This window comes from Idiotropiscis lumnitzeri, chromosome 5 (genome assembly GCF_059441095.1).
Source record: "Idiotropiscis lumnitzeri isolate Australia: NSW breed Sydney's pygmy pipehorse chromosome 5, RoL_Ilum_1.0, whole genome shotgun sequence".
NCBI classification, from domain to species: Eukaryota; Metazoa; Chordata; class Actinopteri; order Syngnathiformes; family Syngnathidae; genus Idiotropiscis; species Idiotropiscis lumnitzeri.
Window position 1 is genome coordinate 24,882,422 of NC_142395.1, and position 23,151 is coordinate 24,905,572.

General features: G+C 39.8%; 1 protein-coding gene across 2 annotated transcripts in view; it reads left to right on the top strand.

The window, feature by feature from the left end:
- Window positions 1-1,729: 1,729 nt before the first annotated feature.
- mdga1 (MAM domain containing glycosylphosphatidylinositol anchor 1) overlaps window positions 1,730-23,151 on the top strand; it is a 148,919-nt gene continuing 127,497 nt past the window's right edge. For both annotated transcript variants that reach the window (XM_088296407.1, XM_088296408.1), the window contains exons 1-2: window positions 1,730-2,147; window positions 3,630-3,719. In XM_088296407.1, the coding sequence (XP_088152533.1) occupies window positions 3,653-3,719 (67 nt within the window). In that variant the 5' untranslated portion in view covers window positions 1,730-2,147; window positions 3,630-3,652. The remainder of the gene's footprint in view (window positions 2,148-3,629; window positions 3,720-23,151) is intronic.

Consider the following 23,151-nt stretch of genomic DNA (forward strand, 5'->3'; position numbering starts at 1 on the left):
AAAAAAAAAAAATCAAGCAGTAGACAAAAACTGTGACCATTTTTTGTCATTGAAAATTTAAGCAAGTTTCCCCTCTATTCATTGAAAAAAAAATGTGTCAATATAAGAGTTAATTCTTTTTTTTTTTATATGAAAGAAAGTGGTATAAAAAATAGACAGTACAGAATCACAACCATTCTATAAGCAGCTTCCAAAACATGTTCAAGCTCAACTATGCTCACAATGATTGCATGACCAGCTTTCTGTTACTTTCCATCCAGTCAACACAATAAATATTATACATCTCAGTGGCTGCTTATCAATAACTGTACTTCACTAATGCGTCTCTGGTTCACTCAGCCCTGATGTCTGCAAGAATATTACCCACATGCGATAGCCCGCATTAGAGTCCAATGTCATTTCTTGAGAGGATGTTTTAACCACTGCATTAAATTATGGTACATTTTTATCTGAATAATGTCTAAATTGAATTGAGACTCGTTTACGTTCTGTGGGGATGCACGATGATCATTCAAATCGTTCTAATGTCACCATAAATGCATTTTTTTAGGTATATGCATTCAGTGTGCACTCTACATGGAACAAATACATTTATATTTTGTAATTGCAGCCGTAGTTTGCTTATTGACAGATGAACATTGTGCACTGAAATAGACTCCGACCATATAGCTGAAGATGCTCGATCCGTTGTCGTTGGACGCAGACGCTAAAGTAAATATTACCGAAGCGAAAATGAATAGGAAATAGAAACTCTGGTTGAAATTTTTGCCAAGCGGAATTAATCAAATACGTACACTCAAGGAACCTAACGGAAAGTGTTTTTGATGCTGCTGCTATTTTAGTTTGAAGACATACTTTGTACAAATCAATCTCAGCAGTGTGAGACTGACAGGAAAACTCAGCCAATTTAAACGAAAATAGCAGAAAATGATGTTATAATATTCACAAGTTTTATTTAGTAATGTTTCTTGTTTATCACTCCAAGCGACAGATTCTTTCTGTGATGAGGCAATATGCCAATTGCAGAAGTCTGTAATCATTTGCAAAGATGACACATAGAGCGCACTTAATTTGCAAAGGATTATATTATTATATAAAAGCAAAATGCTCATAGTATAAAACGCTTGTTTGATTTTAGTTGGTACTTTGACTGTTGTCACATGAGCATAAATTGAATGAATATTGGCTCAGTTTCAGACATAATTGGCTGACTGTCCTATTTTTACCTCACTGACATTTTATATAACTCTTGTATTGTGCGGCAGGTGTACCTAATAAAGTGTCCGTTGAGTTCAGGTTCAGCTGAATGTGTAGTGAGCAGAAAGTGTGCCCTCTTGTGGACAAACATGCAAGTGCGCCACTGTGGAGGAACAGAGCGAGGAGGAAGGACCTAATCGCCTTTTACTGTCTGTCACATATAATTGGTCTGCAGCGGAGGGGTTACTAGTTACTTCCAACTAAACTCCTCCACCCCCCCAAAAAAAACAAAACTTTCTTAGCTTCAAATTAGTGTTGAACTCCTCCCAAATGGTGCACAACTCTCCATGGTGACCCATCATGCCTTCTTTTTGGACAACCGGTTCCTCGCGACCTCACCACTGTGGAGCCTCTGTTATCCTCCTTCGTTCCTCTCTCCCCTCTGCTCTCTCTCTCTCTCTCGGTCTCTCTCTCTCTCTGTTTCCATCTCCTCTCTCTCCTGTTCTGCGCACAGACGCGCGCGCTCGTTCTCAGTCTGCGCACATCTCGCACTTGGCCAGCATCACTTGGAGTCCACAGACACGGCTCTGATTGAGCCTCCTCACCAGAGCGGAGGTCCACGCCGCTCCACCCCAACACCCACAGCCACACACAAGCCTTTTAAGAGTTACACCGTCCTTGCGCACAACAATTGGAGGACTGTGTGAGGACAAGTGCTTTTATTGGTTTGGAGCTTTTTGGTTTTCAATGTCGGCAGCCTGGATTGGAGCTGGTGTAAAAGTGTCGAAGCCACCGAAGAGATTTCTTTCAAGTCGTTCAAGTGATTTCCGGGAGGATTTCTAACTTTTCTCGTGGTGCAGAAGCTTCGGCGGTGGGAATTAGTGAGCGGAGCCCGCGAGAGCGCGCTGCGCCGGGGAGCTGCCTGACCCGCAGGACCGCTCGGAGATAAGGTAGACGGACACACGGCTATCGTGTTGAACCCTCTGACTCGTGGGCTTAGTTGTTTATCTAATCTTCCTCGCGTTTCTTTATCGATTTTTTTTGGGGCTGATATTTCCCTCATTAGAATGAGAAACACGACGTTTGGGGGGAAATATGGGCGTCATGCCGCGCGCAGTGCTATCTTTGAAACTGGCATGAATATTTTACTGTAATTAAAAAAAAAATCTTGGATCTTAGAGCATTTCAACATCCGAGTCATTTTTGTTGAGGAAAAAGTATTCGCACCCTCCGTTTTTTTTTTTAGGTTTTCCAACAGTGAGAAGCTGCGAAGTAACAGGCAAACCTCTGGTCACAACATTAGGAACACCTTCACACTTAAGAGCTGGATGCACAAAATGCGTTTATAATAGTGTTCCCTTACATTTTATTGATTCCAGGTACATATTTTTTTAATTAAAAACCAAACTCATGCACACCACCGAACAAAATTGTCACAAAAAGCGGATGCCCAGATTAATTACTGCGATTTAGCAAAAGAAGCATTTAATTGCTCTGCATGTCTTTATTCGCCACTGCTAGAGACAGTTTAGCAAACATAAATGATGTGTAGAAAATAAAATAATTTTCAGACTAATTTAGAGTTTCCTGCAGCACACCTGATGATCATGCATGGACGGCACTCTGGTGGAGAATGGTTGCGTGGGCAAAGAGTGTAATGCTAATTTTAGATCAATTTAACATTTAATTCAACTGCGCTGTTTGCTAAGAGGAGTTCCTAATATTTTGGTAACCTTATTGCGCATCCAGAAAGTGCGAAAACAGTGGAAAACACGTGTAGTAGTCATGTTTTTTTTTGCTCATTGGAAGCTGCACTGCTTTGTAGTGGGTCTCTAATATTCTGGTTAACTTTTAGAGGCTCAAAATATTAGGAACAGCGCAACAGTTTGTTAGAAACGTTACATCACTGACAGTGTCTAAAAAAAAAATGCGCTTTGATGCCACGATTGTGCAAGTGTACCAAATATTATGTCCTTTGAGATGTTCGTGTTTTGCGTCTCTTTACCATTACAGCAAATGTTTGTGTGTGTGGCTGAAGTGCATGACATCCCCCATGATTACTGCAGTCCCGCTCCGGTACTGACCTGGACCTACTTCACAATGACGAGAGGACAGTCACGCTAAAGTACTCCCAAATACAATGCATAACTGTCTCTGATGCTCTAACATGCCTTGCTTGTAAGCTTCCTATAATCCACCATTTGTGATTGAATTACCCGCCCTTAAATTGAATGAAATTTTGTAGGCCGTGCAGTGGGAGCTTGTTCGGGAATATTACTTTCACGGCTTAAAGGTTTAGAATAGAGGAAAAAAAAAAAACAATTGGCCAAAAAGGCTTACTGTGGTATGTCTTCATTTTTATATCTGTGTGACAGCAATCACTCATTTTTTTTTAAAAAGTGACAGGTTGTCCTCTGTATTCCTTTGTTTAGGTTATGACGGAGCGCAGCTGAACATGGAGTTTTTGTGGATTTTGTTGTTTTCTAGCATCTATCCCCTTGCCCGCAGCCAAGGTGTTTACGGTAGGAATGACATGTTTTCTAAATTATTTGTGCACTATGTCAACATGCCCTGCATCCGTTTGGGCTGAGAAGCAATTTGTTGAATTTTTGGTGAGGCTGTGGAATTTGATTGTTTTTTTGGGAGAGCAATGGCATAATACACTTTTTCCTAAATTGATCAGGATAGAAATTTGCAAAACATTTAAGTGCGTTTCTCAAAACCATTCATAGGAATAGCCATTTTCTTGAATACAGCTCTCAAAAGTAAATATTTGCATCACTGAACATGTCAGTGTCATCAAAACGACAAGTCTTTGTGTCATTGCGTACGGATAACGCAATCGAATTAGTCATTACTTGGTCACGTTGTCAAAATAATGTTCTCCGGAGGGCTGTTCTGGATGGAAACTGCCATTTAAGTTTGGATGACAAGATCATTATAAATTGCAGGTTACACCTTCGCGTAAGTGGAAGATTGATTGAAAGAGAGTGGGCATGATTCGCATTTTGTTATTTGTTGACAAATCATCTTGTTGTGATACAGACGGGAAAAGTCAGCGCTGCTTAGCGCAGAGGGAAAACACACACACACACACAAAAAAAAAAACGTCCTTAGGGAAAATGTAGAAATTACAATGCAGTCTTCCTACTTCATTTGGGCCACAAATTCACATTCACATCACAACATAAAGCTTCATTTGCCACGAGCTTCACTTCGCACATTTCATTTTGTTAGAAAAAGTCCAAATTCACCTGGGAATATATATAAAGTGTTCAGTTTCCAGGAATAGATCAGCGACCTCCTATGCATTTCGGTTGCCGATCCTTCCCTATGGATTGAGTTCCCATTAAATGTTAGGCAAGCTCCTCTCTCTGTCTACTTTTCAAACTTTGAAGACCCTTTTTTATTCTTTAGCTTTCGGCTCAACATGAAGCTGTTCTATTGTTGATGTGTTTTCATTTGTGTTGCCGCTAATTTATATTACACCATATGGAAAGTGCTTTGTTACACCTCCAGCTGTTGTGAAATGCGCTTTATGAATAAAGTTGTATTGAATTCTACAAAGTTTTTCATTATTTTTTTTTATTAGTAATATTGCTTTAATTCACTCCACGTTATCATCCCAAGGCACTTTACATCCAGATCAAGAGACATTAGGAGAGCAATTGAATAACGCATGAACAAAAGCTCGGCGGGGAAAAAACCGCAACTCAGTGCGGGGTGGCTGTCTGCCTTGACTGAGTGGGGCGTGAAAGAGACAGATAGCGAGGGAGTGAAAGAGTCAACATCAATGAAATCATATTGCAAACATGTTTAAGTTAAATTGTCCCAAAATTCAGTTTTGTAATCAGGCAGTTCTAAAAGATCAAAGTTAAATACAACTGAACTGTCTTTAACAAATGACTTGATTAAAGCAATGTTTAAGACACAATAACCCTGTGCAGCAATTTAATTCAGCGCTTCTTCACGTATCACCCGCGTACCACACCTGACCTGGAGAATCTCGACTGTGTCATGAGATGCGGATGAGCCTCACGCATATTTTTCAATGGATTTCAAAAGAAGTTAACCATTGAACACTTTGGGGAAAAAAAGAGAACATGCAAGTGTATGGTGATGCTGCTCGTGAGTCTCTCACCTTTACATAACTTCACGTGCATACTCTTCTTCTCTCTTTTTTTGGATTCAACATTCGAGGTTCACGATAGTGATGGAAAAAATGAAGCTTCAAAGTTGCTTCATGAACCAGCTGTTGTATTTTTGAGTCCTCTAGATGGCACTGTTGGTTTAAATAAAGGGTTTAGAAAAAAATTTGCTTTCAGCCCAATGTTGAACCGAGAGCGCCATCTACAGGAGTCCAAAAATACTACAACTGGTTCATGGAGCGGATTTGAAGCTTCATTTAGCCATCACTAGTTCACGACAAGACTTTTACAGCTCCAACCTGTCCAAATAGTCACAATGATTTTCAGTAATTAGTAATATCGGAATGCTGGGTGTTTCTTAAGTTGAGGGACAGAGTTGTTGTACGACACCAAGGCGCCATTTCCTCAGCGCCAGGCGACGGTCCGGCCATGTGTTCCGCCTCAAAGCAAACACACTCGAGCCGATCTGTCGCCTTGGATACGCCGACTGGGATGTTTGAGGCGTTGTGGCAGCCGTCGCAAACAAGGTCTGTTTAGTCGCGGTGGCGTAGACCGGTGTTGTCATGAGCCATCGCGGGGTAACACTGACAATCTGGCCTTTGCTGAAGCGTGTGCACCCGTGCAAAAAGAAGAAGAAGAAGAAGCGCTCTGCTTACTTCACCACTCTTGGAACTCGTTCTGATATCATCACAGTAGAAGCGAAAGACTGAGAGTGACATCATAGTTTTGAAAAAGATGGCTTGAAAATCACGGCAGACAAGGCAATAACTTCAATAACGTACTAACAGCTACCATAATTACGCTTTGTCAGATATGATGGAAGATTAATGCGATCCTTGTTCTGATAATAACAATTAAAAATCTTGAAGACTTTTGGTTCGAGATCAATCGGGATTGATAAAGCGGCACAAGTTAGCAAAGTTCCAATTCTCTGATATCTCTGAAAGATTATCCTGCGTGATTATCTTGAGGTGTGTTAGTGATTGTTTCTCATTGATCATAGTTAGGCAATCATATTTGATATTTTCTGCCTCTCACATGTCAGTCCTGTCCACCCACGGGCACATACGGGAAAAAAAAAATGCCGAGAAGTCCTGAGAAGCTGCTTAGTTGGCTGATGCTTTGGGCCAGCTCCTTCGCTGCTCCTTCCTGGTTCAGAGTTGGGCTGATTTTCATTGTGGCTCTCACGCAAGTGTGTTGTCGTCTCTTGGGCTGTGTCACATTTCCACGAGTGGGTCAAAACCAGACGCCGTTACTTTTTTGTCTGTAATAGCTTTTTGGTCTGTGTGAGTATGTGTACGTATACAAAAAGGGGTGAATCACATTGTTAGAACAACACTGTGCTGCCCTCTAGTGGCGACGCGTTTGGGACCATCGTATACTCGGAATACATCTGTTCACCATGAACACAATCGCAAATCACCAGGAGGAGAGAATCGCAGCAAAAGAGAGGAAAAAAAACCATTGGCAAGCCTTATTTTTCCTCACGTCGTAATTGTTTCTCACTCACCGCGGCGGACAGATGCGACCGCGGCGTCCGTCGGGAGGCCAAGTGTGTGAGCGTGCCTGATGGATTTCAGAGTGTGAGCTTCATTTAGTGGTGTCCTCACTTGGGGTTGTCTTTGGGCGCCTTTGTCACCCCCGGGAGGACATAGGCAGGTGTTCTGTACGGCATACATGGCGGCAGTTTGCGGTGGCGTCGTGTTGAGTGTACATCTGGCACGTCATCGGTAAATCACAAATGTGTGTGATGATGTGATACATATAACACATTTGTTGTCTGGACTGTGTAACACATTGCCACCTGTCTAGCATGATAGTTTGGGGTTCTCGCAGTGGTGTGTGGTCAGGGTCAGCAAAGCTTTCGCTGTTGTCAGAAAATGTGGGATGTTCATTTTTTTTTTTTTTTTAATTTCCAGATATGGATTTTCTACCAGCTTCAGTGAAGCAAACACAGCTTTTCTAAGACTGGGAGGCAGTGCCGGGCGAGTTACACCACAATTTGTGAATGGATTGTTGATGTTTGGGCTAAGGTGACTGCTTGGACTGTCTTCTTTTGCACTGTAATGAGATGGGACCCGGCAATGTTAACTCATTCACTACCAGCCGTGTAAAAAAAAAAATAAAATAAAAGGATCTTTGACGTCTTTATCCGTCAATGGGAGTAAATGAGTTAAATACTTCAATAAACTACGAACCGATCTCAGTTTTCCTACCGTCGCCTTTTTAAAAACATGCTTGCGGATGTTTTAGCTTGCATCTATGCTACCGTATGATTTAAGCTAACGTATGTTTTTATCATTCCTGCGCCCAATAACACGGTGCGCCATTTGCTTGTGTTAAATATAGAAATAGCATAACCGAGACTGCGCCTTTTTATATGGCACGCCTTATGGTCGTAAAAAAATATAGTCGTTGTTTTTCCTCCGGCGCCTTGGGTTCTTAAAAATCTTCTTCACGGTACAAGATCTTGCCAGAGAGGTCAGATTTTGACAGTTTAAAGAAATATGACAATGTGATTTTTTTTTTTATTGCGAACTTTCCCTATAAGTGTGCTGTATGATTTTTATTTTTTTTAATCATTGTGTATTTGACCGAGGAATGTTGGAAATCATTTATAAAGCCACGAAGAACTCTGCATGTTTCCTTTAAATCTTCCTGCCTCCAAACTGCATTTATGCTTTTCTTTCTTGTCCATTTAATGTGGATAGCCCATAATCCGCATGCATTACACGCATGAAGTGACACTCACAAGTGCTAACTCTCAATTTACTGCAGGATTAGGGAAGATTCTCCTAACTTCAAGACTCTCAGCCAGGAAGTGACTCTCACACACACTCACGCGCGCACAAAACAAGTGTGTTACTCGGTGGCAGTGTGGGAAACGGCACTCTTCACGAATGCATTGATTTATTTGCAAACTGCCGGCGTCAATGTGATGCCAACTGCGTTCGTCTGCTGTAAGATGCTTCATTATGTGATTGTTACAGGTTATTTAATGAACCTGTTGTTTTTGCCTCAAATGGCTTGCATGCAAAGAAATTGCACTTTTTTCAACCTTTGTGGTTGATGATCATAAAATAAAAAGATGTTAAAAGAGAGTAGTTAATATATATATTTTTTTCATTACACCAACAGAATAAATGACACTGTAATTAAATTATTATTATTTTTTTTTTTACTCTCATGCCAAAGTACACTGCACTTATTAACTTCTATTTTAGTGCAGAAGTTGAATCAGTAATTAAACCTTTACCAAATATTTTTGTACACTTGTATCTTCTACTAAAATACAGAGTGTGAGTACTTTTGCCACCTCCGTTAATGCCTCGCTCGGTCATATTTGCGTAATAACGTTCATCCCAGCCGAGCTGTAGAAGTAATAACATAATAATACATTTTAATGACTTAAATTTAGCATATTGGACATTTTGGGTAGAATTCTAATGAAAAACACAAATTTATTGTATTTGGGAATATGGCCGTAACATAAAATGTGGGGAAAAGAGACAAAGTGAGCCTAAACAAGACAATTGAAATTTTTTTAGCGGTATGTTTTTTTTAAGTGGCACCTTTCGGTGGCACTTCACTCCGCAGTTGACCTCGAAATAAAACTCTTTCCAGGTTTTCCTTTCCTAGCCACCGGCTCCCATGCAAAGTTAACTCTTCACTATCTCACCATCAGCACTTTTGTTGGTTGCTTGCTCTTTTCATGTCCATCGCCGCTCAGTTTGTTTGGGATGCTGAATATTGCCCTTTTCTAAAAAGCATCTATAATTTATCTGCAGCTCTGAGGCAGAGGAAAGGAAGGAAGCGATAGGAAGAGACCGGAGCATTAAGCTTGAGATGATGCAAATCTTTACCACCCACAAAATAACGCTTTGTAGCGCACACACACACACACACACACACACACACACACACACACACACACATACGTGCATGCTCATGGCCAAGTCATTCTTCAGTTCGCATCTTCTACCTGAATGTCATCTGTATCGTCATTTCCCTCTCCGGATATCTAAGTGGAAGTCTTTGGAAATTTAAAAGCACTCAATTGTCCGCATGAAATTCAACGGCCGAAAGAAGGTTCCTCTGAGAGAAATTCCACAACGTTGCTTTGTGAATGACATTTGTTGGGGAATGTACTTCGATTACAATCTTTCGTTCCCTGCAAACTGAATATATTCCCGATCAAGGCCTTATCTTTAAAAATGCCACCTACTTACCTAGCGATGTGTTGTATGATTCAAAATATTCTCTCACAATTTCTTAAAAGTGAGTCATTCAATTCTCAAGTGCTCTTTATAAATGAATGAGAGGTCTTCATTTTGATCAAAGTGGTTTTACACCTGCACATACTCTCAGTTATGCAGTGGTTAGTGGTGACCTTTTTTTTTTTTTTTTTTTTCACTTATAGGGATGTGATTTGGCAGGACCATTTGATGGTGGTTAACCTTCAGAGTTGAGAAATCTCTGGTTCCAATCTCTGTTCCAGCCTTCCTGTGTGGAGCTTGCATGTCCCCCCCCCCCATGCTTGCATGTTTTTTCCATTTCCTGCCGCTTGCTTCCACTTTTCCGTTCATTAAAGATTCAAAATTGCCCATAGATGTAAATGTGGTAGCGAATAATTGTTTGTCTATATGTGAAGAATTTCTTATAATATCGATAATGACTGGATGGATAGGAATAGAATGTGTGCTGCACATCTGCGTCTAGTATCTCCATGTTATCTACGATCAACCGTTAATCAGTCAAACAATCAATAGTGGCATTGCACGACATTTTCCTGTACACTTAATACAGATTCTCTAAAGCTGGTAGCTTGACCCTGTGATGCATTATTGTGATTTTTTTTTTTTATATCTCCTTGGTTGGAAGAAGCTACAGCGTCATTTTGTACAAAATCTTATGAAATTATGCTATTAAACAAGGGGCGTCAAAGATGCGGCCCGCGGGCCAGATCTGGCCTGCAAACAGGTCTAATCCGGCCCGCAAGAAGATTTGCTAAAGTATAAATATAGCCGTCTAATTTGCCAAATGGCCAATGTTAGTTGTACACTAGAAAAAAATTCGTCTATAAACTCAATTCTACGGATTTGTACCGCAACCTCAGATCTTTTAACATGTATCGTAAAATTCAACGTGGCGGTCTACTTCCCCAAGCTAAGATCTCGTGCGCTGTAATGCTTACATATGTTTAAAACACAACAGATGAAACAAGAAGTAGAATTGATGAGAGGGAAGATTCTCGTTAGCCAAAGCAATTTTGTGCCGTTTCTTCTATTTTAGTCTAAATGATTTCATTCATCAGGTAAGGACGGGAGCGCATTAGACACCACCTCGATTTATCTTTGTCCCCGTTTCATTGTGCACCCTCCCCACGCATCTGTCAGCCCCCATCCTGTTTAAAATGTTGTCTTTTCCCTGCTGTTTACTCCAAAAGGGTTTTTTTTTTTTTTATTTATTTTTTTGGTGGGTGGAAGCTGTGCGATGGCTTCCTGCCTGTTTTCGGAGCTTAGTCAGCATATTGTTCGCCACCGCCGTCCTTCTTTCCTTTGGTGTTCTTCCCCTTTTACTCCGCTCTCCTCCTTGCTGTATGGCTGAGCGCATATAAAAGCCTGACAATGTTTCTATTAACCTACGGGTCAGCCGCAGAGCCAGAGGACTATGGCCGAAGTGATATGTTGACCATGGTTTACACTAGCCTTGCTACCCTGGGTTAAAGGATAAGAGTTTAGGTGACGTCTTGGGAGGTTTGATTTATCACCTCGTCCACCAGCGGCAGCCTGAGGTGGGCACCAGGTAGCAGTTAAAGGTAGGCAGTGGGCCGCAAGAGTATTTCTTCTTCGGAAACAAAAATAGCAGATGCTGCTTTTCATCCAAGTGACTCGGCACATAGGGGATACAAAACAGATATTCAACTGGAATGCAGTGCTTTTATTGTGGTTTATTTGCAGTAAATTCAATCTCGATATGAACCAAAGTAGTGTCTTGAATCCTACGGTTTTGCAGCCAAAATGATTTAACCTCCATGGTTGACGGTATTAGTTTGCGACGATTATTAATGGACACATTTTCCCCAAGAGAAATGACACAAAACTGTCTGTGAGGTTGGTTACCGTCAGTTTCACGCAGATTGAATATTTGAATATGTTGCTCATTGCAGGGTGTCCTGCGTGTCCTTGCATTCAATTTTCCAAAGTGAAGTCTTTAAATTATCCCTAAAAATGGCACTTCATCTGTAAAATCCCCCATAAAAGTACAGGCGAATTTGAAATTAACATTAAAATGAATCGTACACATGTAAACAAACGTTATTACAATTTAGATCTAAAAACCAAAAAAAAAACAATTGTGTGAAGGTCGTTTTCCTAACATGCATTCATACTTTGTGGAAAAAGAAGTAAACCAGTTGAAAACTAACAGTACTTTATTTTGATAGCAATTAAGTAATAAGAGTGAATCTGGAGTCTTAATAAAAAAAAAACAAATAACACTTGGAAAGAATTTTTTGCTGCTTGATGCTCATTGAGCCGAGTTGTCATCCGGTTTACTAACGAGGTTTTGTGTCACTGTTGGTTTTTGGCGTGAATGACTCTGGCAAACCTGTGTGGATGTTACCATTAGTGATGGGTAAATGATGCTTCCAATCTGCTTCATGAACCAGTTGTGGTATTTTTGGACTCCTGTAGATGGCAGTCTCTGTTCAATATTATAAACCCTTTATTTAAACCAACAGTGCCATCTAGAGGAGCCAAAAATACAACAACTGGTTCATGAAGCAAATTTGAAGCTTCATTTTCCCATCACTAGTGACCACCATCGCAGTTTTATCAGAACTGGATGCCTTGAAAAGAAGAACAAAGCAATTGAGAACGTTTTCACTCTTTTCTAAACTTTATCATGAGACACCAAGTGCATGTGTAACAAGTTCTGGGAACTTTTATGGCGGCGAGTGACGTAGACTGTGGCATACATTAATTCTGTACAATTTGCAAAGGTTTCAGGAAGTCGCTGGTTAACAATGTTGATGCTATTCAACAAATATGTTCGACTTTCGAACTCCTCTTTTAAGTAAAGCAAAGTTACACTGAGAGCATGTATGAATATATACCGCATGGTTCACGTATTGAAGTGTATATTCCGAGTTAGACAGGAGTAAATCTGAAATCGAATTTTGATAAGGACGCTTTCTCTTTTGCATTTCATGACTTTTGCTATTCTTCTTTTGTTACTTTTTATTTTTATTTCTTCTCACCATCTTGGTTGCTGCCAACCATTTACACAGTGATGATGATGATAATGTTTTAAATCATCACTCCCCGCATTTTCACCTTTTGATGAACTTTCTCGTTTTTTTTCTCACCTTGCTCTCAACTTGTTTGTGTCATCAACGCACACTCATACAAACACGCTTTGGGATATGATTGGTGGCTACATACATTGCAGTGTGTTGCTGGTTCTGCTTGAAAATGTTTTTTTATTTGCTTGTGTCTTTGGGCATAGCTTGTGGACAGCTGCTACAAGAGAATACGTATGAAAAGTTTGAGCATTTGTTATTAATGCGTGCGTTAAGCTTTAATTAGTTGCTATAAATCATGAGATAAGAGCAGCCAGGGTGACTTCCTGCCTGCCAAACTGTGAGGCCAAAATTAGCTCGGCTGCTGCACCCCTTTGGTGGTTAAAATAGTAGCACAGAAATTATATTATGCATTTTTTTTTTATTCCATTATGCATTTACTGTATGATGAAAATGCTTCTTTTTCACACTTTTCCCTTTTGTTTTTATTAAGGTGTGTGACTCCATTGATCAAGAATAATAATGCACTTTACACACCTGCTGATTAGCCTGTTTTGAGGGGTGGCACTGTTTCATACTGCCTCACATGCTGATGGGCCATTATAGCCGGAAGAAAGATTTAATTACTATGACAATGATAGAGGCAGCGCTGTGGCTCGCTGCACAAATCTAAAAATAAAGCAACGGAGAACTGTGAAGCAGACGAGAGCCCTCACAAAAACAGCATGGGTTATATTTTCCCTGGTGGGGGCAACAAGGTTAGTATGTGGATCAGTATATGTGGCGCATGCAGCAGACTCCAAACACAAATACCCCTACGCCGACCGCATCAGCTTCACAAACAGTCAGCATGTGCCGCTCGTTAGTAGCGAATGTTGTTGCATCAGTGAATTGGAAATGCAGCTATGCTTACCTTGAGGCTGTAACATTGTGTTTTGGACAACGTAGTCCTTATTGGAGCCGAGCTTGTGGGTGTTTTTAGTGTCTCTGTAAATTCGGGTTTCAGACAGTGTAGTCTGATCATCGTTTGAAAGTGCCACTGGATCTTCACACAGCCTAGCCTCCAGTTCAGGATAGAGAAACTTACTTAGTGTGGGCGTGGTTTATATGTAAATTAGCATCCTTGTTACGTAACAGTGGGGTAGGGGTGCAAGCAACTTAAATGTTACTTTTCCATCATCACTAAAGAGTTTTCTAATTGTGAGAGTTTGACACAAGGCTAGACAATTTCTTTTCCAATAATTTAATCGAATTTGCTCTTGGAGCATGTGTGTGTGTGTGTGTGTGTGTTGATGGTGGCGTGCATGGAGTGGTGAGAGCATTTGGCATGTGACTTATTCATGAAGATGACAGGATGCTTGTGAACAGCGGTGCGAACACGATTCACATCAGAGCGCCCGCCTCCTCCTGCACGTCTCTCCCGCTGTCACTCTCCCTCTTCTTCACGTCCTTCACGTTCGGTCTCCTCCTCTGCTCCTCTTGTCTTCTCCTTCTCGCTCACCTCAGGTTGATGCCACCATTCTGTGTTACCCAAATCAGTCAGGTCCAGCAGTAATGGGACAGTGCATGATTTTTTTATTTTTTTATTTTTTTTGGGTGGGATTTACAGCCATGTCTATAAATAGACATCCCATGGCTGTAGTCTAAACTAATTGGAATGTTGACTGACAGTCATGTTTCACGGCCAGGCGCGGCCCCTTCCCTCCTTATTTCATGACAAATTAAGCGCATTAAAAAATTGGCACAAAGTTCTTTATTCTGTATCCAGTGGGATGCCAGTTTATCATCCCTGGAATAGTTGTTTATATGTGCACTGCAATCGGCTAGCATCCAGTCCAGGGTGCGGAATTCTCGTCCAGGCTCCAGCTCACCTGAGACACTAATGAGGACAAGCGCAATAGAAAATGGATGCATCGATGGATGGATGTATCCCTAACGCCACATTTTAACGTAGGGCTGGGCAATTATAGAAGTGATTTTGAACGTGGCTCGTCACGATCTTAATAAAACATAAGAATCGAAAAAAAAAAAACGATTAATGTACTGAACGGCGATTACAGATATTGTGAAAGTACCCTGAATGTTTTAGTGTGCCTAACTTTTTTTTTTCTTTGGTGTTTTAAAGGTTCACTCCTAATAGACAAAATTACTTGCGTGTCTTTTTCGGTAATATGGACTGGTAAATGATTAAAACTAATAATACGTTTTTATTTCAAGGTGCCTTTCTGTCACTCAAGGTCTCCGTACAAAAGACATGAATTTATGATATTAATACAACTAGCAGGAAAAAGACTGACAAAAGTCGTTACAATGAATTAAGAGAGACAGCAATGACAGAAATTGATGAGGGTGATCATGACTAGGCTTCTTTAAACAAATGTGGTTTGAGTTGTGACTTGAAATAAATGAGAGAACTAACAAACTGTTCATCATAAGGTTCTTTATTTGACATTTTCACAATTTCACAAGCCGTGCTTACTTACTCAAAAGTTTTGGCGCTTGACGTGCTCTGTGTCTGTGTTATGACTTTTGAACATGTTGGGATGTAACACTCAAGAATTTGTCTGTTGTTCTTCTCTTTTTATCCGAAGCTATTTCCACTCGATATTCACTGAGGACTGTCCCGATAAAACATTTTTTAGTATTATATACTTCCCCTAAAACTATCATGATAAACCGGTATCATTGATGTTTTTTTATTTTCTTTTCATGCTGCAGGCGTGGGCAACCTACGGCCCGGGGGCCACACGCGGCCCGTTAAACGTTTTAATGAGGCCCGCCGACTTGAAAAAAATTAAATGAAGAAACCTTGTTAATGTTTTATTTTCGAAATACTGTGGTTTTTCAAAGACATACATATTGCTGTAGTGATTTTGTTCACTTTGATTTACAATTTATTTGTATTTTTTCTCTCCGATGAGGTGAGGTTACCAAAACACTCCATCTATCTGCTCGTGGTCCGGCCCCTCTGTCAAATTTTAGAACCCAATGTGGCCCGCCAATCATAAAGTTTGCCCACCCCTGCGATATAGCATCATAAAAAAAATATATTTTTTTAAGAGGAAATTAGTTTTTATTCTTTAGAACATTCAACATCGGCAACAATGTAGAACAAAAAAATATATTTGATATATAAAACATATATAAGTATAAAATACTCAGGCTCTGTTTCTCAAAATTGCTCTTAAGCTTCTCAAATATTATTTGTCACGTCGCTTACGAGAAAACATGTTCAAAACTTGCACATTGCACAAGAAATAGTATTGCTTTGTTCTTTTGCTGCCACTGCTCGTGTCGTTTTTTGAGTCCCGGATAATTCCGTTTCGGAAGGGCATCCGAGTATAAAAACTGTGCCAAACAATTCAGGTGAGCGACTTGCTGTGGCCACCCCTGATGGGCCAAACAGAAAGTCACCCCAAACACTTTTTTTATTTTATTCTCATTTTCACCAACAGTGACTGTAAAAGTGCACCGCAGCAGCTTGTTAACACAACAAATCTGGGTAACAAAACAGCCACAGTGTGCTCCTGGCTCCATCGAAACTTCGTGACAGCAGGCGGGCATCGTCGCTGCGAATGTACCTCATGTGCCGACACACGTCTGGCCTCAATAATTCAGCCTTTCTCACTTTCTCTCCGCTGAACACCCTTTGCTCACCCATGACGCTTTTAGTGGAAAATACAAAATCTTTCTCTCCGTTTGAGATCTTCGCTTGCTGAGCTCACACTTTGCCATCTTTTTTTTTTTTTTTTTTCATTCCCATGCTTCTCACTTCTCACTCACATCTCACAGAGATGGTGTTTGTTCGCAATGTTTCAGGGAAGTTTATCGTCTCATTCTGGTCTTCTGAAGTTTACCCAACCAGGATAACTTTCACTTACAATTGGTGTCTGACATTCTTGAAAATCTCGGATGAAGTTGTTTGAAAGTGCTTTACAAATTGCATTTTTATTTGCTGATGGGTGATTTTGCTTTAAAATATATAGAATACAAGTTACTTTGATAGTTACATTGAGCACACAGACAATCCTGCTTAAAAAGAATGGAAACCTGGTTTTGCCATTTACTTGGAAGAGCATTTTTAACAGTGACATTTAATAATAATAATAATAATAATAATAATAATAATAATATATTTTTTATTAAACTAAAATAATAACAACCTTTTTGACTTATATACTTATTTTAAGAAAAAATAGAGCCCTCTCTGGATTTCCCTTAACATTGCTTGTTTTTTATTAAAAATGAAAAATTTTAAAAAATGCATTTTTAAATAAAATCTAAAGAAAGGCATATTTTTATCCAATCAAGTGTTTTTCTGTTTTATTCTTGATTTTTTTTTTTTTATTTAATTTTATTTATTTATTTTACGGTAAGATGTTTTTATTGTACTATCTGAATTTTGTACTTCTTAAAACTGATACCTAAAAAAATAAATTGAAAACAAAAAAATAACTACATTTTTGTCTCGTTATCAGTGTTTTGTTAGTGTCCGGACTAAACCCGAAAATAAATAAATGTACAGAACAGATTTGACTGTAAGCTGATCCAAATATCACTTTCAACATCTGCATTTATATCGTATCAACTTGGCGTTGTGAATCCATTATTTTATTTTTTTACATCGATGTATATTTTGAGCAGTTTAATTCCATTTTAAATCGATTTTCGATTAATCGTTACATCTTTAGTAAAAGTGTTGACTTTACTTGCATATAGAAATAAATACGTCTTTTCCAATGTAACGGTTAATTTTGTTTGAAGAGTAGCTATGGTACGATTACTTAAGTGTGAAAATGTATATGTTAAATAAGTCATGACTTGAAAATGTGTACATTTTGGAGTAATGCATTACTGGCATATTTGTTAACGCTGGAGCTGGCTTCTTCATTTGGCTTCTATGTCCCTAAAAGCCAGAGAAAAACAAGGCTTTGATGCTCACTGAATTGAGGTCTTGCCTCATACCCTTCCTGCAAATTTAGAAGTGTTTCTCCTTGCTAATGTTAGTGAGTTTCTGACTTGTACAACCTCGGGGGCTCTTTCACTTTAGTTGAAAAGTGCTTGAATTTGGTGCATGAACCCTTGCGAAACAGCTCCCCATCATCTCCGTGCTCTTTAAACTCCTCTACAATCCTCTCACCCTTTCCTTAACATTCCAGATAAATGTTGTCCACTCTCTCTTGGGCAGCATTTACCTTTTTCCATATTTACTCTCTCTCTCCTCGCTGTCAGGTCCTCGCCATCATCTGCCGATTGATTCGGTGGCGAGCATCCACCCACCTCTCCACTTAGTTCGTATATAGGACGAGGGGCCCCATTGTGGCTGGAATCTGCAGACAGTCGTTATGAAGCCGAAGCTAGAGGGCTGACATGGGAAAACGAGCGAGGCAACAAGAGCAAGCAGCCTGCCTAATAAGGGTGGGTGGGAAAGTTAAATAATGAGTGCGCGAACCAGTAGAGTCAAAACAAAAAAAGGCAGATTACACAGTGGCCAGTAGAGGGCGCTTTGTTTTCCAAAGTGGAGTTTTATTTTGATGTAATGCCAAACTAATAACATTTTCTCAGTTGTTTTTAAATTCCACTTTTACTAGACATGGATTGTAGTGGCAGCATACTATTTCTGCGCCTTCCCCTCACCTGCAGTCGATTAAATAAATGCCCCAGCCACTGTATTTGGAAGTGGCTGGGGCGTCCCCATCCTTTTCAAGAGCTTCCGTCCTTAATTTTCATCACAAAAAGTTTCATCGGCTAACGACAGCGGTTTCCGAATTCCTGCCCATCTCTGGGGGATAGTCTGTGATTTCACCTTTAGGAACTGCGGCCGCTGATAACACCTTCAGTTGCACTTCATTTGCACTTTCAGTTTGCTCCATGTTGACGTCATATTCACAAAGGATATTGTGCTAATGACATACCCAGCGCAAATGCGCCCACTAAGTTTGACAGCTGAATGCAATTTGCCCCTTATATCCCCCTGGCTGCAGTAAGCCACACATGGCAAAGTAGAACTACACCAAAAGCACCATGGCAAACTTAGCGCAATGCCAGATGGGTAGATTCATTTTTCGGAACGAGAGCCTTGGGAGTCCTGACCGAGAAAAAAAACTGTGATCAATCGTCACCCAAATTCTCTACTCAAGCTAACATACTATATAAATCTCTGAAAAATATCAAAATGATCGCCTCAATATTGGAGAGGAAGACGTTATAATGTAGTTATAATCCGCGGGTGTCAAACTCAAGGTCCGGGGGCCAGATCTGGCCCGCAACCTCATTTTATGTGGCCCGCGAAGGGTACATCAAGTGTGTCAACATCCTGTTTCTAGCACGTTGAGGTATGCAATCTTCCACTTTTAAAATAAATTGTTGAACAAACAATTACTTCCTGGCTTCTGATTTCAAAACTGGCTTTCCATCAATTTGTTGTGCGTATGTGACAATGCAATATTGCTTCACAGTCATAATGGCCCTCTGAGGGAAACCATCACAACGATGTGGCTCATCCACAAAAATGAGTTTAACTCTCCCGCTTTGGAGAATTTGGTCACGTTTGCTCCAATTTTACGCAATCCTTTGAGTGGTGCTTTGTGGAGTTTGCCAGTCTAAATCCCACTCATCCTGAGAAGCAAGGTCAGGACACAATTTTGGCGTTTCATGTTTGCTCATCCTGGTTCGTTGCTCACTATCGGCTTGCCCAATCAAATAAGGCCGCTTTAGTAAATGTACATCAACGATTGCATGTTTAAGGATGGATTAAATTGGTAAACATAAGATGACCCTGTCGTGTTGTTTGTCGAAAGAATTTTGCATTGAATCAGTCTGCGGATCTTTGCGCGAATGGATTGGATGTGACTGAGTCGCAGGGACAATTTTCCATCACGGATGTATTATATATTTACATATACAGTGAAAGCTAAATCGTAACAATGCATTTTTTTTCCATGACAAAATGTAAAATGATTTTTTTTTTTATTCCTGACTTTTATTATCAGGTCCCAAAAAATCGGAAACCTTAACGTTCGTTACATCAGAAGTGTAAAAATAAAACCAGCTGAGTTTATATTCACCGCACCACCTTTCCACCTTTTCCTAGCAAAGTGCCATTTATTTACAGTGACGGGGATCTTGCTTATGACATGGAGGAGAAAAGGTGCTCAGCGGGACGAAAGGCTCAAATTAAAAGCAGACAAAGGCGCGGTGAGAGCGACATTGCAGAGGGCATCCGTAGGAGCTAAAAGAAGAAATACTTCTCTGGAGATAGCGAGACACATCTGCGGGAGGCTCCCTGAAAGAAAAGAAAACGGGCTAAGAGTCGGAGTGATGAAAGAAAGAATGAGGCTACTTCTTTTTGGGTAGAATATTTTTAAATATATTTGACGTATTTTGTCTGCCATTCACACGAGCCAACAATCAATAATAGTTACAAAGACTGACTAAATGATAAACCTGTTCAGTAATTTGTGAAAAATTATTTTCTTAATTGTTGCTTCTTGTTGCTAGGCAGAATTGTATTCTTGGTCTTATTCTAGAAAACATCAATTCGATGCTTAATAAAAGCTTAATGTATTTTTTTTTTTTTTTTAATTATTACTTTGTTCTGCTGCCCAACATGGTAGACAAAGGGCAGGGAAAGTTGGCTTGACAGGAACTCCAATTTTTTTTGTACAGATTAATTGAATCACAATTATGTATTAAACATATAGAACGTATTAAAAGTTGTAATTTTTCAATCTGCAAAATAAAGTCGTGCCACTAAGTATTTCACTCCTGGTTAGTCGTTGGTTGAATAGATTTATCATTTTTCCCCACTTGGTGTTTCTAGTGTCTATGTTATTCTTTACTTTCCGTACAATTTCTTACAAAACTCATTCCGGTGTGACATCGGCAAGCGATGCATTTGGAGTGACATCGGGCAAAATGAAAAGTTTCAGCATTAGGCGAGCTGGCTTTCTTCCTCTTTGGCTCGTCACAAGGTGGCTGTCAAAATCTCTTCCTGAACCTCCCCCTCTATGCCCGCGGAGCCTTCTCTCAATGTGTCTAATTGGATGGCACGCTGCCATTGTCGTTATCTCACCTGTTCGGACAACAGTGGCACAGATGGGGCCCACTTTGTCACCCTCCAACCATTTCCGGATTTCTTTTGACTTTTTGCTCAAAAGTCCTCATCTAGCTTCTGCATCATTCTTCATTGTTGCATCTTTTTTTTTTTGTTTTGTTCTTTCTTCCTCTGCTTCTCTATTCCCGCCCGCAGCACCCTGCAATGCAAACAACCTGTTCAGGGGGGGAAGTGAATTATTGAAGGCGCCGCTGTCGTTCCCCGGGTGCAGAAGTGGGCCGCGCAGAGGAAGCCGGCAGAGGAGGAAGGTGGTGGAGGCGAAAAGTGGACATTTTTGCAACGACGGGGAGTTGTCGGGCTAAGCCACGGGACGTAATTGTGATACGGATCATCTAATGTCTATTCGTATTAATCAATGTGAACGAGACAAAGTGGCCCAGATAAGCAAAACATTTGCGTAAAGTTCACATGAGGAGGTTGGCTGGTGAGTCAGTCATCTATTATCCATTCAGCTGCCTCACTCGGAGGTCTGCTCAAGTAAGAATTTAGTAACATTTCATACAAAATGTATAGAATTAATATAACAGTGCTACTTTTTCACTGGGTGAAGTTAAGGTTACGTGTAATGTGCTGCTATTCTACTACTTTATAAATTAATGAAATGCTCGACAATTTTCTGGAGATAGGGACTGAGTATTGGATACCTCCGATAAAAAAAGAAGTAGAATTTCTAATAGATGCCACAAGATTGCAGAAAAGCATTACTTTTTTTTGTTAATGGAGATTTTTAACGAATTTCAATGAGGTTCTTTGGCACCAAAAGGCTGAAAGATGATGGCAAAGCATTGTTTTCATTGCTATGAGAAAAGCCACAATGATTTTTTTTCTGCAGAAAATGTGTCCAGTGTTAATGTTAATATTTGTCCGTGCTCAGAGAGTCGGTTACGTTGCAATTTGCTTTTCTGTTTTTTTTTTCATCCCATTAAGAGTAGCCTCCGCTTTTCGCCAGTCCCGAACCAATTTCTCATTAACTCTAAACTTTCTCTCTGCGGCTTGGTCTCTTTTCAGATGCAAATTTCCCTACGTAGAGCTTGTAGTCTGCAGAATATGATTTTCTTTACATTTGTGGGGGCATTTGTGTTCAGTCGTTCTCAGGTGTCTTTGAAAGCTTTTTTTTTAAGGAGTAGGAGATATCGGTGCATAAGTCTCTAGTGCCCTCTTGTGGCTGTCTGAGTAATTATAATAAGTCGATCCCGAGTATAATGTGCTGCACCAGCCAACCTAAAGATAAAAGTGCGACGCATAGTCCGAAAAATACGATAAGCTTCGTTTGGGTCATTTTTGAACCTTTTAAAATGTCATTATGCGGGGGAGTCCTCAGTTTTTGCTCCTGACACATGAGACCTTTGTCCCCCGCGGGATACACTATGTCAAGCACACTGTGAAGTCACATTACTGGAAATATTTTATGGCAATATTGACATTGGTCCAAATATTTTATGGCACCAAGTAATCCTCGAAAATGTTCTGAAATAGCTCACCAGTGATTAAAAATTGAGATTTTTTTTAGGTATGTTGTAAAATTGTTAATTTGAAAAAGTTTAATTATTGTGAGAAATTATTAACATGAACAGAGTCTTAACTTAAATTAGTCTCTCGTTATATATATATATATATATATATATATATATATATATATATATATATATATATATATATATATATATATATATATATGAAATGCTATTTGAGAAAATATGTGATGTCAGCAGTACGTATAAAACTGGTAACCCCCCACATTGATCAATACCCAAGAAGTAGCTCTCAATTTCCAAAAGGTCAATGACCCCTGTTTTAAAGTATCGGGTGTTCGTGGAGGCTGCTGATACCAGCCACTGATACTTCAGGCACAAAATGGCTGACATTTGCAATATTTATTTATAATAGATACAACGTCAAATCATACTCTGTATCAGAAAGGAATGTCCTTGTTCACAATTTTGTCATTATTTTAAATGAAATTTAATATATCTAAATATATCTTGATTGTTGTACTGCTATCAGTCTGAAAAAAAAAAATGGAAATGTTTCATGGGTGTGTTTCTGCCCAATTCACAAAAGCATCATTCCGGTTTGCGCTACTTAATTTATTTCGTAAATTCAGACTTGGCAGAGCGCCTTAATGCCATTTTTCGTAATGGGTACACTTTCACTTTTACACAGGTAACAATGTGAATACAAACTGATCTTTGGATCGGGAATCCTTCGTATTGAAATGCAGACCATCGTCTCGCCACCTGGGTGGAAGTCTCTGCTTCACCGACTGCCTTTCATGTAGTAGAAGTCTAAAGAATATTAATCATGGCATTTCATGTCAAAAGACATAATGTGCATTTTTTTTCCCGCCACAATTCCCAGGTGTCTTCATGCCTTCATCGACATATTGT